The sequence below is a fragment of the Chroicocephalus ridibundus genome, chromosome 8 (assembly GCF_963924245.1).
Source record: "Chroicocephalus ridibundus chromosome 8, bChrRid1.1, whole genome shotgun sequence".
Taxonomy (NCBI): Eukaryota; Metazoa; Chordata; class Aves; order Charadriiformes; family Laridae; genus Chroicocephalus; species Chroicocephalus ridibundus.
This window is the reverse complement of record NC_086291.1, coordinates 2632977-2648600: the sequence shown is the minus strand read 5'-3', so window position 1 is coordinate 2648600 and position 15624 is coordinate 2632977. Positions and strand designations below refer to the sequence as shown.

Sequence of the window (15624 nt, the reverse complement as noted above, 5' to 3'; positions counted from 1 at the left end):
GGGTTTAAAGCCGCCCCAAGCGGCGCAGCTGCGGGGCCCGGGCAAAGCCCCGCGGGGCCGGGGGACGCGGCTGCCACCCCGCTGAGCTCTTCGGGAGCATTGAGTGGCCGCATTAACCTCCTCCCCTCTCCCTTCCACGGCCACCGATTCTCTTCAGCTTGGCGCAGGCTGTGGCGTCCCCCGGTGCTGCTGGCTCCTCCGCCTTCCCCAGCGCGGCTGTCTGCGGCTATGGAAACGGGAGATGCCGAAAAGAGTACGGATTAAAACCTCGCAGCACCCTGGTTTCTAGATAGGGGCACAGATGGAACATCACTGCCCTGAGATCACACGGGAAACTAATGGGAAGGGCTGAAAAGGGAGAGGAAAGGATGGGAAGGCTGAAAATGAAACAGGAGTGATTTATCTCCCCGTTAAAATTGAATTCTTAGGCAGGAGGTCATTAAACGAGAGTGTGAAATCTCTGTTTTAATTAGTAGCGTAGTAGATTAATAAACTGTTAAAGCTTTCCAAGTTCATTATGCTTAATTTATTTCTGGACCTTGCATGACCAGACAAGACAAGGCACTGATCAGCTTCCCTTTCTGTTTCTAAGCGGTTCCACGTTCAAGTTCTCTGTCTTCCAGGCTTGCTGGAACAGTAACGGAATGAAAAGCTTCAGGGAAATACCCGATATATTCTTCAGAGACATTTTCCAGTGGATTTGCTTAATGGCCATGTTATTTTAATAAATGGAAGCCTTTAAAAATTCTTCCTCTAGCTGTAAATTGCAGATCAGGTTTTATTTTGCCGCATTTCTCTAAAGCCCGAGGAGGTCTAATGGGGGGCTCTCCACGTTGTTTGTTGTGGGCAGGTGCTTCATCATGGAGGACAGAGGGTACCTTGTGGCACACCCAACCCTCATTGATCCCAAAGGACACGCACCGGTGGAGCAACAGCACATTACGCACAAGGTCTGGCTCCTTTTTTCTCGTTTTTCTTGGTTTTTCCTTTTCTGGTTCCCGCGGTGGTAAGGACTGTAGAGAAGCTGCTGGTTGTGTCTGATTTCAAAGGCGTAAAATCCTCTCTTTTTCACTTAAGGAGCCCCTGGTCGCAAACGACATTCTGAACCACCCAAACTTCGTCAAGAAAAACCTCTGCAACAGCTTCAGTGACAGAACTGTTCAGCGGTTTTATAAATTTAATACCAGCTTAGTGGTAAGTGTGTTTTTCTGTTTTATTTTGCTTTTGAATGTACTTTGGTTGGGTTGGGTTTCTTTTGGTGGAAAGGCAGATCCTTGCCAGGCTCAGCAGAGGAGGCTGGAAGCCAGCCCTCCCTGCGGATTGGCCTCCGTTCCCCCTCTCCAAACACAAACCCAGCGATCTGGCCTGCACAGACTGTGCTCGCGCGAGGAGTCACTTGACATAGGAGGGATTATGGATGTGAGCGCTGGCCAGCTGTGGTTGATGTCTGCAAAGTCTCGTCCAGCATCGTGAAAATAAGTTCTCGGTCGTTGGGTGAGGACTTTCTGGCAGTAGTTGGGATTTTTTGCTTTGGGATCCTCTGACCTGTGGCTTCCAACTCTGACCAGTTGTAGTCGCTGCTACACGGGTAGCCAAGGTCTCTAATAACTTATCTTTTAGGTATGTGACCAAATAAATGCATTTACTGGTGCAACTGGCATGAGCATTCGCAGAGTATCATTTGTCAGACTGCAGTATTTGGAGATGCGAGCGCTCCGCGGTCCCCGCAGGGCCTGTGTGAGCTTCCTCTTGTGCCAAGAGGTCTAAGCCAGGGACTGTTGGCTCTCGCCGCGCCATGAATGCCGATCGCAGCGCCGCAGATCCACCCTTGACAAGATCCCGGCAGAATCATTCAAAAGGTGTTAGGCTCTGTGGGAGAAGCTGCTCTTTAGATAATACTTTTCAATTATTACTGGGAGGAGAAGGTGGGAAATGAGTGTCAGAAATATTTGGAAGTCCTGTCAGAATACGTCGATTTATGTCAGGTAGGCTTAAACATTTTCCCCACGCTTGAAATGCAAAATTGAAAATGTATCGCTGTAAAGGAAATTGTATAGGACAGAGCAAAAACTTAAGCTTGTGGCATGCAAATAGGAATCAGGAATGAGTCTGGCTACCAAATAGATCGCAGCTGTACAGCGCTGCCCTGTATTTTTTTATGGTACATGTGCCAGGAAGTTTTCAACAAGTCGTGGTGGTGCCTCCCCGTCAGAGCGGAGCCTCTTTGCGAAGGTCACCGACGACGGGGACAGCGGGGACGGGTCGGGGAGCGATGCAAAGGAGCGAAATGCAGCCTGCTGCGGGCAGGATATCGGGCTCAACGCCGCTGACACATCTCGTAATGTTTACAAGCTAAGCGTACTTTTTTCCACCTTCAGCAAAGTCTCTCCAGCCAGTAGTAGCTTGGAGGCAAAACTCAACAGGTTGATGAAGAATTTTATAGGCCTTTTATTTGTGGTGGTGGCTCTCCCATGCTCTGTAGGCTTCCTTGGATGGGGGAGAATCTTCAGCTCCCTAAAACAACGCATTTCTTGGTACTCTGTTGATGCTATTTGTTTTTTCCCTAGGGGGATCTGACAAACCTGGTGCACGGCAGCCACTGCTCCAAGTACAGGCTGACGAGAATCCCGGGCACCAACGCCTTCGTGGGAATCGTCAACGAGACCTGCGATTCCCTTGCGTTCTGTGCCTGCAGCATGGTGGACAGGCTCTGCCTCAACTGCCACAGGTGAGCGGGGGGTCGGGAATGAAGGGGCTGGGCCCGGCGTTTACTTCCTCCCGCCTTCTTCATTCAAGGTTTATAAAACCACGTTTATTGTATAAGCTAAACGAAAACATGCAGTGCAAAACTGAAGTGAAAACAACATAGTTACTTCACCTATGCTATTTGCAAGAGGCATGGTGACTTAGCAGACCTCTAATCTTTTGCGATATTTTTAGCGTATTAAATAACAGGGTAGTTTGTGCTTGACACGTTTGGGTAGATAATGTTAAAAGACCACAATAGATTCGGTTCTTAGGGGCAGTTGTCGGTGGATTATGCCCTTTGTTCTGGCGTATCGATACCCATGGTTTTATGTGGATTGATGTAGTTTTTCACTGAGGGGATCCTGGTGCTTGCAGATTTTGCTTACACCACCATCGTTATGTAGGATCCTTGCATCTAGATCGGAGATTTGTCCAAGGGTTGTCTCCTTTTTAAATCTCAGGGGTTGGGTAAGAGATCCGAGAGGCTCTGTTACTACATTGTCCTCAGTCCCAGAGCAGAACAGAGCAATCCCTGTGCTCCTGGGGGAAGGAGAAAGGTTACGGAACAGCCTTTTCCATGGCAAACTGCTCTTGTGGGGCTAAAATCACCGTGCCGTGTCTGATGCGTTTTCTCTGTTTTCTGCCCCTGCAGAATGGAACAGAACGAATGCGAGTGCCCCTGTGAGTGCCCTCTGGAGGTAAATGAATGCACCGGGAACCTCACCAACGCCGAGAGCAGGTGAGAACCAGCCTCCTCTAGTGGAACAGCGTGGGACAGAAGTTAACAAAATTAATTTTTTATGCTACCTTAGAGGTGATACAGGATAGCATAGACAGGATTTTTAGTATAATTAAGCAGGTGATACGTAATAGGTAAAACCGATCACAGAATCACAGTATGGTCAGGGTTGGAAGGGACCCTTGAAGATCCTCCAGTCCAGCCCCTCTCCCAGAGCAGGGTCACCCAGAGCAGGTGGCACAGGAACGCGTCCAGGCGGGTTTGGGATGTCTCCAGAGACGGAGACCCCACACCCTCTCTGGGCAGCCAGTGCCAGGGCTCCGCCACCCTCACAGGAAAGAAGCTTTTCCTCATGTTGAGATGGAATTTCCCATGTTCCAGTTTGTGCCCGTTGCCCCTTGTCCTGTCCCCAGGCACCACTGAGAAGAGTCTGGCCCCATCCTCTTGCCCCTGGCCTTTGGATATTGCTGAGCATCGATGAGGTCCCCTCTCAGCCTGCTCTTCTCCAGCGGAACAGCCCCAGGGCTCAGCCTTTCCTCAGCACAGAGGTGCTCAGTCCCTCGCTCAGGACATTTCTCGGTGATTGTGCTTTGACTGCTTTTATAATACAGGGCTTTCCTTTTTGCCCTGATATAGGAATCCAAGTTGTGAAGTTCATCAGGAGCCAATGACTTTCACAGCAATCGATCCGAGCCTCCAGGACGCTCTGCCGCAGTGTATCAACACCCAGTGCAACCAGAGAACAGAGAGCGGGTAAAGTGGCGTCCTCCGTCCCTCAAAATATACCATGTTCCTGAAATAATTAAGTGAAAATAGCTCTTCCTTACATATTTCAAGGAAAAAAAAGAAGCGTGATACCAGAATGAGGTATTACAGCACACGCCAATGCTGACATTATGCTGCTGTGCAGAAAGAGAAGAGCTCAGTATTCCCGTTTGAGTCACGTTACACCATTAATAGCAAACAAACGGCTTCCCTGTTGCACTTTGTGACTCTGGGAACTGAGGGTTGTGCAAGTGGAGGATTTGCTGCTGAAAGGAGAATGAATTCTTCCTCTTAGCAAAATGGATAGTGCTGCTGTGTTTGTCTGCCTTCGGGAGGAAGGTGTGGTCCAAAGGGTTCGCAGAAAGCAGACAGTACGGTCGCGGTGGTGACTTCGGAGCACGTTAGGGATGGGAGCTGCCTGTCAGCTTCCAGTTCCCTGCTTCTCTCTTCTACTCCTGGCATTATGTAGAGGAGCTTCAGGGCTTATTTATTTTTTGCTAGTTATGAGCGGTCTCCAGGGAACTGAGACTGCTAGAACATATCGTGCTCTGACCAGACTTTCCAAATCCTTTCTTCCATCTTCCAAAGGATTGCAGAAAAAGGGTGGAACCGTAGTCAGACTTCACCGTGCTGAGAAATGTCTTATTGGAGCAGTTACAAGTAGGAAGTTCTCCCTGTGCTCAGGCTGAGTCATGGAGGCAAAACCCAAAGCAAACAGAGTTGGAAGATGCATGCTGAAGATGCAGCTTCCCTGTATAACTTCCCTTGTGGTACTTAAGCATTTCAATGAGAAGGGGTTTGTGGCCAAATGTTACATACGCAAGGGCTTGTGGATGATTTTGGCTTCCCTCTGTCTCGCGATTCTAAAATGGACTGAGCTGTGCCAAACAAGAAGTGTTGAACTGGAAAGAAACGTGGTCTTCTTTCATTTTTCATTTTCAGGGATTGCTTCGGTGTGTTGGACTGCGAGTGGTGCATGGTAGACAGCGACGGGAAGACCCATCTGGATAAATCCTACTGTGCCCCTCAGAAGGAATGCTTCGGTGGCATTGTGGGAGCGAAGAGCCCCTACGTGGATGACTTGGGAGCAATAGGTAACTCTGCCTGTCTGTAGAGATGCTGCGTTTAGCTGTTTGTAGGCAATAACGTGCACTTTCAGTGCCAGACCATGCTTCCCATAATGCTTATCTCTTATGCTAGTGGTAAATTAGCAGAAATAGTGCACCAAGCAGCAAAGAAGTAGCATCAGGGCCGTTGTGGGTGTTACATTTTTGAAAATGTTGATGTGTAGCTGAGTGTAGCTGTACATTCCTGTCTTTAAGATGTACCCTCTCTGAATTTCTTCTCCGATTTAAAGTGTGCTGGCCTGCCTGTGCGCAGTTGAGCTTCTAGAAAGCCTTCAAGATCTTCTCCAGTCCTCAGAGATGTTGATCTAAACCCTTCTGCAGAGCATTTATGGATTTTTTTTTTCCTCTGTTTTGTCCCTTTTGATTTAGGAGATGAGGTGATCACTCTGAACATGATCAAAAGCGCACCGGTCGGCCCAGTGGCTGGAGGCATTATGGGCTGCATTATGGTGCTTGTCCTAGCGGTATACGCGTATCGCCACCAGATACATCGGAGGAGTCACCAGCACATGTCACCTTTGGCTGCCCAGGGTGAGAGAGAAATAGTAGGGTGGGAATTTAAAATAAAACTCAAACCAAAAACAAAAGCCCAAAATAAAAAAAACAAACAAACAAAAACAAAAAAAGCCCACAAAACCAAACCAACCAACCAACCAAAAATAAAAATCCAAACCCTCTTTCCTTGGTTTTGTTTCAGTGCCCCGTTTGTATTTCCCTTTTGCCAGCCCTTGTAAAAGCCAGGTTTCTCCAGGGGGCCTGTGTATTGCTGCCCTCTCCTGGGTGCAGCCAGACCTGCTGCCGCCCGAGGAGACTCTGCCCCAAAACCATAACGTGCAGTTCGTGTCAGGGAGCTGAAGTTACGCTTTTTCTTGAGCTAAACTGATGTAAGCCCAGCTTCACAGCTTCCTGGCCCTTGTCACAGCACACCGACCGCGGGTGTTTATTTCTGCATAAGAGTGGAGCTTTTGGGCCTATTAAGAGTTCTCACGCCCTTTCTGCTTGGGCGGTCTGCGACACAGAATCATAGAATCTTCATGGTTGGAAGGGACCTTTGAGATCATCGAGTCCAACCATGCACACACACAAAAAAACCCCTACAATCTCTGCCACCAGAGCATGCCCTGAAGTGCCACATCCAGACGTTTCTTAAACACCTCTAGGGATGGTGACTCAACCCCCTCCCTGGGCAGGCTGTTCCAGGGCCTGACCACTCTTTCAGTAAAGTCATTCTTCCTAATATCTAACCTAAACCTCCCCTGCCGCAGCTTCAGACCATTTCCTCTGGTCCTGTCATTCTTCACCTGGGAGAAGAGGCCAACACCCCCCTCTCTCCACCCTCCTTTCAGGGAGTTGTAGAGGGCAATGAGGTCTCCCCTCAGCCTCCTCTTCTCCAAGCTAAACATGCCCAGCTCCCTCAGCCTCTCCTCAGATGCCCTGGTCTCCAGACCCCTCACCAGCCTGGTCGCTCTCCTCTGGACACGCTCCAGCACCTCAATGTCCCTCTTGTACAGCGCGGCCCAGAACTGAACACAGCGCTCGAGGTGAGGCCTCACCAGTGCCCAGTACAGAGGCACCATCACTTCCCTGCTCCTGCTGGCCACGCTGTTCCTGAGACAAGCCAGAATGCTGTTGGCCTTCTTGGCCACCTGGGCACACTGCTGGCTCATGTTAAGCTGGCCGGCCACCAGCACCCCCAGGTCCTTTTCTGCGGGGCAGCTTTCCAGCCACTCTGCCCCAAGCCTGTAGCGTTGCTTGGGGTTGTTGTGACCGAAATGCAGGACCCAGCACTTGGCCTTATTGAACCTCCTACAGTTGGCCTTGGCCCATGGATCCAGCCTGTCCAGGTCCCTCTGTAGAGCCTTCCTACCCTCAAGCAGATCAACGCTCCCACCTGGTTTGGTGTCATCTGCAAACTCACTGAGGGTGCATGTCTTTTTGCACTTGTGTTCCGTGTGATGTTCATGGAATATCTAGACGTAGTTAGATAAAACCACTGAAGTCTGAGAGACAAAACTGTTTGGCGGAAGGGATACCGGTAGAAAGAGGTGAGAAGTGTGATCAGGGCTAATTACCTCTACATTTGATGACACCCTGGCTCTACTTTGAATCAGTTCGCTGTCTTCAAAATTTAAAGCCTGTTCCTTGCAGGGGGAGGTGGGGTGTATCGTATTCCTGAAATCCCTAGCCCTGTTTGTCTTGGGAAATGAGCACACCGAGCTCAGACCGCATTTCTTCACACCGTAGCGCAAAGTGCTTCCACGATACTACCGGGGTGACAGCCGTTAGTAAGATGATCCAAAATTTTTCTCTTAACAGTTGCATTTTTCTGTTTGTAATGGTGTGTAGAAATGTCAGTGCGTATGTCGAACCTGGAAAATGATAGGGACGAGAGAGACGATGACAGCCATGAAGACAGAGGAATCAGTAAGTACCAAATCACTTTGCGGTAAAAAAATCTTAGATTAGGAGTAAATGAGCTATTTGTTTTCTTAATATGCTAGAATTAAAAAATATGGGAGGAGACCCTGTGCTGATTAGCAGTAGGAAGTGACAGAACAACGTTTTGATTTAAACTGTAACTTCCAGTGCATCTTCAGTCTCCTGCTAAATATTACATTTTTTGCTTTTAGAAGACTAATCTTGATTATGTGTGGAGGGGGTCTGCCCCTTACGCGCCCCCCCCCCCCATCATAACCGCTTCCAGAAATAGCTCTGATCAGCCTAAAAATTGCGATCGTGTCAGTACGGGGTATGGAAAACTCCTACCTTTGTTCAGCCTTGGAAAGCAGAGGCCAAGCCTGGCATGTATGTTCAACAAATGTGGCAGTAAATCTTATTTGCATTGATTTGGGATGCCTGTTACTGCTTTGCTGTCCAGTAAAAATGGCACTTTGCGTTTGATAGTGCTGTACCGTAAGATGAGCCGGTGCACCTAAGCTCTGGGAGAGCTGCGGAGTCAGAGCAGATCCCTGTCTCTGGAGCCTCGCTAAACCAGAACTAAAACAATGCCCAAGGTTTGAAACTGTGTCAGCACTCAAAGACTGAGAAACAAGCGTGTGTGGGTTTCATGGCTCGCATCTACCGCTTCTCCAGGGCCGTTTCAGTTTCATTGGGAGTCGGCTCCCAGTGCTGCCACAGGTTCTTCAGCATTGGCACTAATTCCCTAACTTCTATTAATCCCAGCGGATGAGGTGAATGAGTCTGACTGGATCTTGATCCCGTCCACATTTAAACACCATCTCTTTACTCCTACTCCTCTGTCGCTTGACAGTCATCTTAAAAGTAGTAGCATTTGAGAAGAGTTAGACTGTAGAAAGCCTATTCCCCTGTGCTTGATTTGTCCCGCTGATATAATTCAGTAAAAGCACTTTCTTTAAAACCAGTTCTGTTTCTTTCTCCCTCCCAGTTAGTAACACTCGATTTATAGCAGCGGTAATCGAGCGGCACGCCCACAGCCCCGAACGCAGACGCCGGTACTGGGGGCGATCGGGAACGGAGAGCGACCACGGTAAGACCTTGAATCCCCGCCCTGGCCCCGGGTTAATGATTGCGGTTACTGGGTTTCCTTCAGAAGTCTGGCACGTTGCAGATAAGGCTGCCACAACCAAACCAAAAACCTTTGCTCCTTATTACCTCACAGCTGAGCGGTTTTGCCACCCTTCAGCAGACGATGCCGTCCAGCCAGGAGCTGGTTTCCTCAGAGGGGTGGTACAGCGGCAGCTGAAGGCCCTGCTCCCCCTGGCTGGCGGGGGGCTCTGCCAGCTTCGCTGCGGGGCCAGAATGCAGACCGACAGAAACAGGACTACATTTACCACACTCTTCTTCCATCGCCAACCCGAACAATCTAGATGCTCAGTTGGGATAACGGGCCTCTCCTACTTAATGAGCGAAAGGAAGTCCCTTGCAGTCGAGTCAGCATCTCGACTGCTTGTCTCTTCGCCGTGACGTGCACATCTTTCATAAAATTCTAGCAGCATGTGTGGGACACCTGCATTTCCTGGGGTAAAGCATATACGGATTTAGAGACCACGGAGTCAGGTGCCTCCTTAGCCTTTCTGTTGGACGTTCAGTCCCTGCCATCACCGCAGAGGACACCTTACGTCACCTTTAAGCAAATAATGAACATTACTGGGTACATGTATAGCAATGAGGGGTATTCAGCCGCGTGTGTTTGTCACACACACACATTTCAACCCTGTTTAGGTTCAGGGAATTTTGATACGTCTCCCATCCCCTGGGACTGAGTCTTCTTAACTGTTGGAAGCTGGTAGAAGGGTGTCCTGCTGCTGACTCGTGAGGAGGCGTAACGTAAATGAAGAGAAGGGTTAGACAAGGCAGTCTGCCACAGATGTCAGCTCTAGCTGCGTGTCGTAGTGGCTGGGTATCTTACAGCAGATGGAGTCACTTATTAAGACAGTGGTTGCGCTAATGGAATTGCTGAGGGCCAGGAAATCTGAAGGCCAAAGCCTTGGAACGTGGATGAACAGATGCCTGAGAGACAATCTTGCTCTAAGAGGAATTAGCCTGGATTTGGGGCCAGATTACCTGTGCTGAGGCACATTTGCTAGACTAATGCTCCTTTTGCTCCATTTCTTGTAGTCCGAGCAAATCCTTCCCATCGTTCCCGTCCCCGTGTCAGGGTTAGCAGGGGAACTGTCTACCTATTTCTGAAATGTGCGCTTCTATTTTTAGTTTCTGTAATTCCATCTTCTTCAAAGGGCTGCCCAGTCGTCTTCCCAATTCCTCTCTGCCAGCTAGAAACCATGACTCAGACCATGGGAAATGAGCCCCAGCTGTGGATACTTACCCTGATATTTTTAACACACTTCTTTTAGGCATCTCAAGCTGAAAACCCAACCGAGATGCTCGGAGAAGCACCAGTGGGTTTCCAGCTCTTAGCCAAAGTTTTCCAAGATGGATTATTTTTCTAATTAAAGCAAGATCTTTTTCCTTTTAAATTTTGTTTGTGTGTTTGCATTTAGAGATACTGAGGTGGTTTTGTTTGAGCGGTAACAGCTGGTTTCAGTGGTAAATCCAAATCTCACAGTAACTACTAGCACCTGCTTCAAAAGAGAGGGACAGAAGGTCTCCCAGGGAGCTGTTAGGAGGCAGCGTCCTCACTGAGAAAGCAGGATCTTGTCCAGCAAGGGTTAGCCGTTAGCTGGCTTTCCAGTGACATAATTTCCTTAGGATATCCCAGAGAATGCAATGGCTCATTACTCCGATAGTCGGCTGCTCTGTTGTTTTTTCAACTTCTCAGACTGCAGGAGCAGATATTTTGGCCAAAGGAGTTGATTGCACGATGGGCACGTGCGCAGCTGGACGGGTCAGTACCATTTGGCTTAATGGACCTGCTGCGTGAAACACTTCCAGGTGGATTCAGTCCATTTCTTTAACTCTATGGAAAGCTCACCGACATTAAAAACATACGTTTGGGGTTTGTAAATAGGCCTTCACAGGTGAAAAGTGCTCTTTTCCTCTTAAAAAGAGAATACTGTGATTACGCAAGATGATGTGAGAAGTTTCGCTGCTTCCAGATAACAACAGCTTTCTTTCCTAGGAAAGATGTAGTTTGATAGGACTAGAGGTAAGGGGCGCGGATCCCACCTATTTCTTGTCTGTCCGTAAAAATCCAAGTAATATCTTTAAAGATACCACTGCCCCAAAAAATTCTGTTAGGTTTTGTTTTTCAAATCAGTGCGAGCAATTCTGCCATACCAAACTGTTGAAGGCGTGATTGGTTTCTACCGTTTGGGGTGGCACAGACCATACGTTTATAAACAAAGCTGGTGACAGAGAAAGGGATCCATTATGAACCTACAGGAGAGGATGGCTTTGTTTGGGTTTTTTTTTCTTTTCTCTTAATTAATTGTTTTATTCTTTATAAAGCACTGGCTGTGTCTGATTCCCTGAAGGGTGCAGCAGTCGGCACCGTGGCAGATTGACCTTTTAGTCTTGCTTTTAATTCTTGGTCCTTCTGATTCCTTTTCTAGGCTACAGCACTATGAGTCCTCAGGAAGACAGCGAAAACCCTCCATGCAATAACGACCCGTTGTCGGCTGGTGTCGATGTGGGAAACCACGATGAAGACTTGGACCTGGACACGCCGCCGCAAACAGCTGCCCTCTTGAGTCACAAGTTCCACCACTACCGGTTGCACCACCCGACGCTCCACCACAGCCACCACTTACAGGCTGCAGTCACGGTACACACTGTGGATGCCGAGTGCTAATGAACAACGGCACCGGGAACATAACTTGTGAACGACGATCCGTGCAGCAGCGGGCAGCTCGGCTTCTGTGCTTTTCACCAGGAACGATTTAACTCACTTCCTGAGTAAACTGAGGCAGAAAAGCTTTACATTTTTATAAATGTAAGGCCGGCTCTGAAATGGAAGGGAAGCGTGCTTGATGAATGGACCTGCCATAACATTGAAGAAAATGGAGCGGGAGGCACGTTAGACCTCCAGAAACGGGGACGCGAGTTTATACAGCAGCTGGAGCTTTGGAAGCCCCGTTACGCTGAGCCAAGAGGAGAGAGCGAGCTTAAAAGAGCCAGCGATGATTTGGTTTCCTTAACTGGAAGAGCAGAAATCTGTGCGGCCGAAGGCTAAACAAGTGCCAGATAGAGGCGGGGGGGGGAAAGGCTGGTGGTTTCTCCGCAGTTTGTTTCGCGCGTACAAAGTTCACTGCTCCGACAACGGCTGTCTGGAACCTGGGACAATGCATCTCAAGATTTTTAAGTAAAGGATTATTTTTCTACTATTTATTGAACTCGAAACTTTGGGGGGAGGGAGGGGAGAAAACATGTTAGCAATTCTCAACGACTGCCACATATCTTCTGTGATGGTGAAGTGGTTCTTCCGAGGAAGACATCTGGTTCTTATTAGCTGATACTCATCCACACTGCCCCACTCTGCAAAAGGGAAAATGAAGAAGTCGTTTCTGACGTGTTTACAGTATGAATGCTTTCTTTTCCACAATTGTTTTCTGTAAATATTAGAACCTGATTTATATGACAGTATTTTCTTCCTATTTGCAGAGGAAAAATCCTGTACTCCATTACTAAAATTCTGAGAATTCTGCCCATAAACTTCTCTGTCTTTACCTCTTCGGTCATCCTTAAAGGTTTCCTGTGTGGAAGTAATAAAGAATTTATTTAGCATTAGTTGCCAGATAATTCCCAATGAAATCTGTGCCATTCTTCTGTTCCCTTAGGACGCTGTCGAGATCAGAAGTAGGGATAAACCAGTGTTTTGTAAAACTTGGGTTACTGTGGAAGGTCTTTCCGAAATCATGATTTGAAGCTGCTGCTGTTTGTCTGGAATTTAACATTGTTGGTAATTCAAACGAAGATTAATCAGTCTGTCTACAACACAGAGCATCGTAATTATAAATTAGTTTTAAATCACAGCGTTGTATTTTAGATTCACGTTTTGTGATTACAATGATATAAAACCATTCTTGCACTGTGCATTATGATAAACATCCATTTATATGTAGGTTTTTTTAAAAATCACGTGTTTTAATTAATATGGTACTTAATACTGTATTATGTAAAAAAATTGGTTCTTAAACAGTACGGTAAAATAACTATATGTGTGATATCAGGATACCCCTTTATACTATGTATAAAACTAAAATCTCTAGTGAAATAAACTGTATATAAAGTATAGTTCTGTGGATAACGGGCTAGATTGAAATTATTCTGTCTCAGTTTCCTTTAATTTTCTGTCTGACTAAGTGTTATAACGGGAGTGAAACATTTGGCCAGGTTCCTCTTGCTTTTACGAACTTGAAAGATCTAAACTTTACATATGAATGACGGTATTGACGTATGTTTAAAAGCTTTTTTTTTTTTTTTTTTTTCCTTTGTGAGCCTGTTGGTCACTATTTGGGAAATGAACATTTCTGGAAGTGCTCAGCCATTGCGCGGACTCACCAAAGCCGATCATTTGGGTTTTTTCTTCCGCGCTACTGAAAACTGGGTTGCGCTGGATTTGCCGTTCTGCGGTGGTGGGTGGGAATGGCGGGGGGTTTGCTGACCAGGCACCTGCAGAAATGGATCAAGCACTGCTTTATGTTCTCAGAGGGCCTTGTAATGGCTCGTGAGTCAATCTGTAGACCCAACTTGCTAGAATTTCTAATTTTGAATCCAAAATAGCGCTGAGTTTGGGGCAATGGACAAACTGGCTGTTTTGTCAGGTTTGCCTCTCGAAGAAAAGGCATTATCTTAATGTTACTGATCAAAGAACAACGTATCCAGCCAGGAAGCAGAATTTTTAAGCACGAAGGGAAAATAGCTTTCAGTGTGGACAAGTGTTCAACTATATGTAAGTGTTAATAACGGTTTGTGCGAAACATCAAACAAGATGCTTTGTTCATTTCCTAGACCTACAGAAGTCCAAAAGCTGTTCTCACTAAAATTCCGAGGTAAATCCGATTTGAAGTTCTAGCCAGGACTTTATTTGGTCAGATCTGGGGATGTAACGTAGATGCTGGAATTCAGCCAGAAGCTGTTGCCACGGGACAAAAGCGTCGCTGGAAGCCACCGACTTGTAAAGCGGAATTTAAATTGTATTTTGCCCATCCGTGTACATATGAAGGAATCTCACGGTGCAGCAGAGGTTCTTGAACTTGAGTATTTGCTCCCCAGCTGTAGTTTTTTATGTCAAGCAACGTTAGAATAGTTTCCTCGCATATAAAATAATATAAACAGAAATAAAGAAGAGCGCAGCTTTGGCTTGAGCCACGCGTGCCTGCCTGCTCTGCGGCTGACCTTACTTTACACCAGGTAAGGCCATGGAGCACATCATTAAGTCCAGCTTTAATTAAACTGCAGTGTTAATGAATGTATACATACCTGTGTTTAACCCACACTGGCGTATTCTGTACTATTTTATAGTGGGAGAAGTAACTTTTGTTCAAAATGTATCAGAAAGTAATAGGAATAAGCACATACCTTGTGCAATGCAATAATATTAATTACTTTCTTGAGTACAGTGGTGTTTCAGTGGAGAGATTTATTTATTGTTCTTAGAAACTGCTGGCAGCGTTCTCTGTTGCAGCCCCGCCAGAAATGCCTGGGTTACGCTTCTCTCTGAACGGCTGTCAAAAAGTCGCAGCGATCAAACCCCCTCGCCTTTACCTTTAAAAGCTTTTTACCTTTACGGGTTTTTGCAGAGCTGCACCTCGCTGCTGCTTCATCCCTTCTGTTCCGGGACATAAAAACCGTTCTTGCTTCCTGGGGTCCGGACAGCCTTGCTTATACTTGAAGTAATGAGAAGACCCAAAGCTCTTGCGATTAAGGAATAATTACGGGAAAAAACACAGATCGGGAGGTGTGCCAAGTCACAGCTTCAGATGCTGCCAGCGAACCTTGTCCCAGCAGGAATAACTAACGCTGGGAGAGATCCTGTTGCTCATTTAAAATGAAACCTCATAAATACAGCAGGGAACCTGGATGTAGTTGTGGATTCTAGGAAGCCGCAGGACACCTCTTCCGTTTTTATTGCAGGTGTTGCTGCCACGGCCTTCCCTCCCCGTGATTATTTTACCGTGTTGACGGAGGAGCGGGATCACAAAAGGAGCAGTTAGCTGCCTGGGATGGACTCCTACCCCGATCCGCCTTACCTGTAACTGCAAGACTTTACGGCCATTAATTTTCCACTTGTTTCATTTCTGAAACTTAGTTACATTAATTTCCTGTAGGTTTTCTTTCTTTCTTTCTTCCCAAACAAGTTCTGAAAGGAAAACGAGTGTTGCCTTTGGTTTGTGTTCACTAACGTTAAATTGACTCGATGCTTTCAGTATTTGAGACGTGTGAAGTGTATTGATTTTTCCTGTATGTAACAAGCAGGTTCTCCATCCAGGTAACCCAGCTGGCCAGAGGGAGAGGCATGGTCACATGTTCAGAATATATTGCTTGAAAACTAATTGAGATGTTTTTTTAATTTGTTTATATTACTGCCTTGATACAAAATGCGATTTGGAAAGAAGAGTATGTTACAGTTTGCCCATGAGCATTTTATAAGGCCACTTAAGCCACGAAATACTATCTTTACCTTTGCCCTTGGCAATGAGAGAGAAGAGAGATGAGAATTCGGGCGCCGTTCACGTGTGCAGCAGCGGATGTGACTGTAACAGGTCAAAATGAGGTCTCGAGCTTTCAGGGGGTGTGTTCGGTAAAGTGACCCAGAAACGGTGTTGAGGATAGAAAGTAGATTTGTCAGAGTACAAACGGTGG

General features: G+C 47.0%; 1 protein-coding gene across 1 annotated transcript in view; it reads left to right on the top strand.

The window, feature by feature from the left end:
• The window catches only part of CACHD1 (cache domain containing 1), a 113201-nt gene extending 100125 nt beyond the window's left edge, over nucleotides 1-13076 (top strand). Inside the window, exons 18-27 of the mRNA XM_063343752.1 lie at nucleotides 851-950; nucleotides 1078-1194; nucleotides 2568-2728; nucleotides 3401-3487; nucleotides 4124-4240; nucleotides 5195-5346; nucleotides 5749-5910; nucleotides 7726-7803; nucleotides 8786-8887; nucleotides 11373-13076. Coding sequence (XP_063199822.1) covers nucleotides 851-950; nucleotides 1078-1194; nucleotides 2568-2728; nucleotides 3401-3487; nucleotides 4124-4240; nucleotides 5195-5346; nucleotides 5749-5910; nucleotides 7726-7803; nucleotides 8786-8887; nucleotides 11373-11611 — 1315 coding nt within the window. The 3' untranslated portion in view covers nucleotides 11612-13076. The remainder of the gene's footprint in view (nucleotides 1-850; nucleotides 951-1077; nucleotides 1195-2567; nucleotides 2729-3400; nucleotides 3488-4123; nucleotides 4241-5194; nucleotides 5347-5748; nucleotides 5911-7725; nucleotides 7804-8785; nucleotides 8888-11372) is intronic.
• Nucleotides 13077-15624: the final 2548 nt, after the last annotated feature.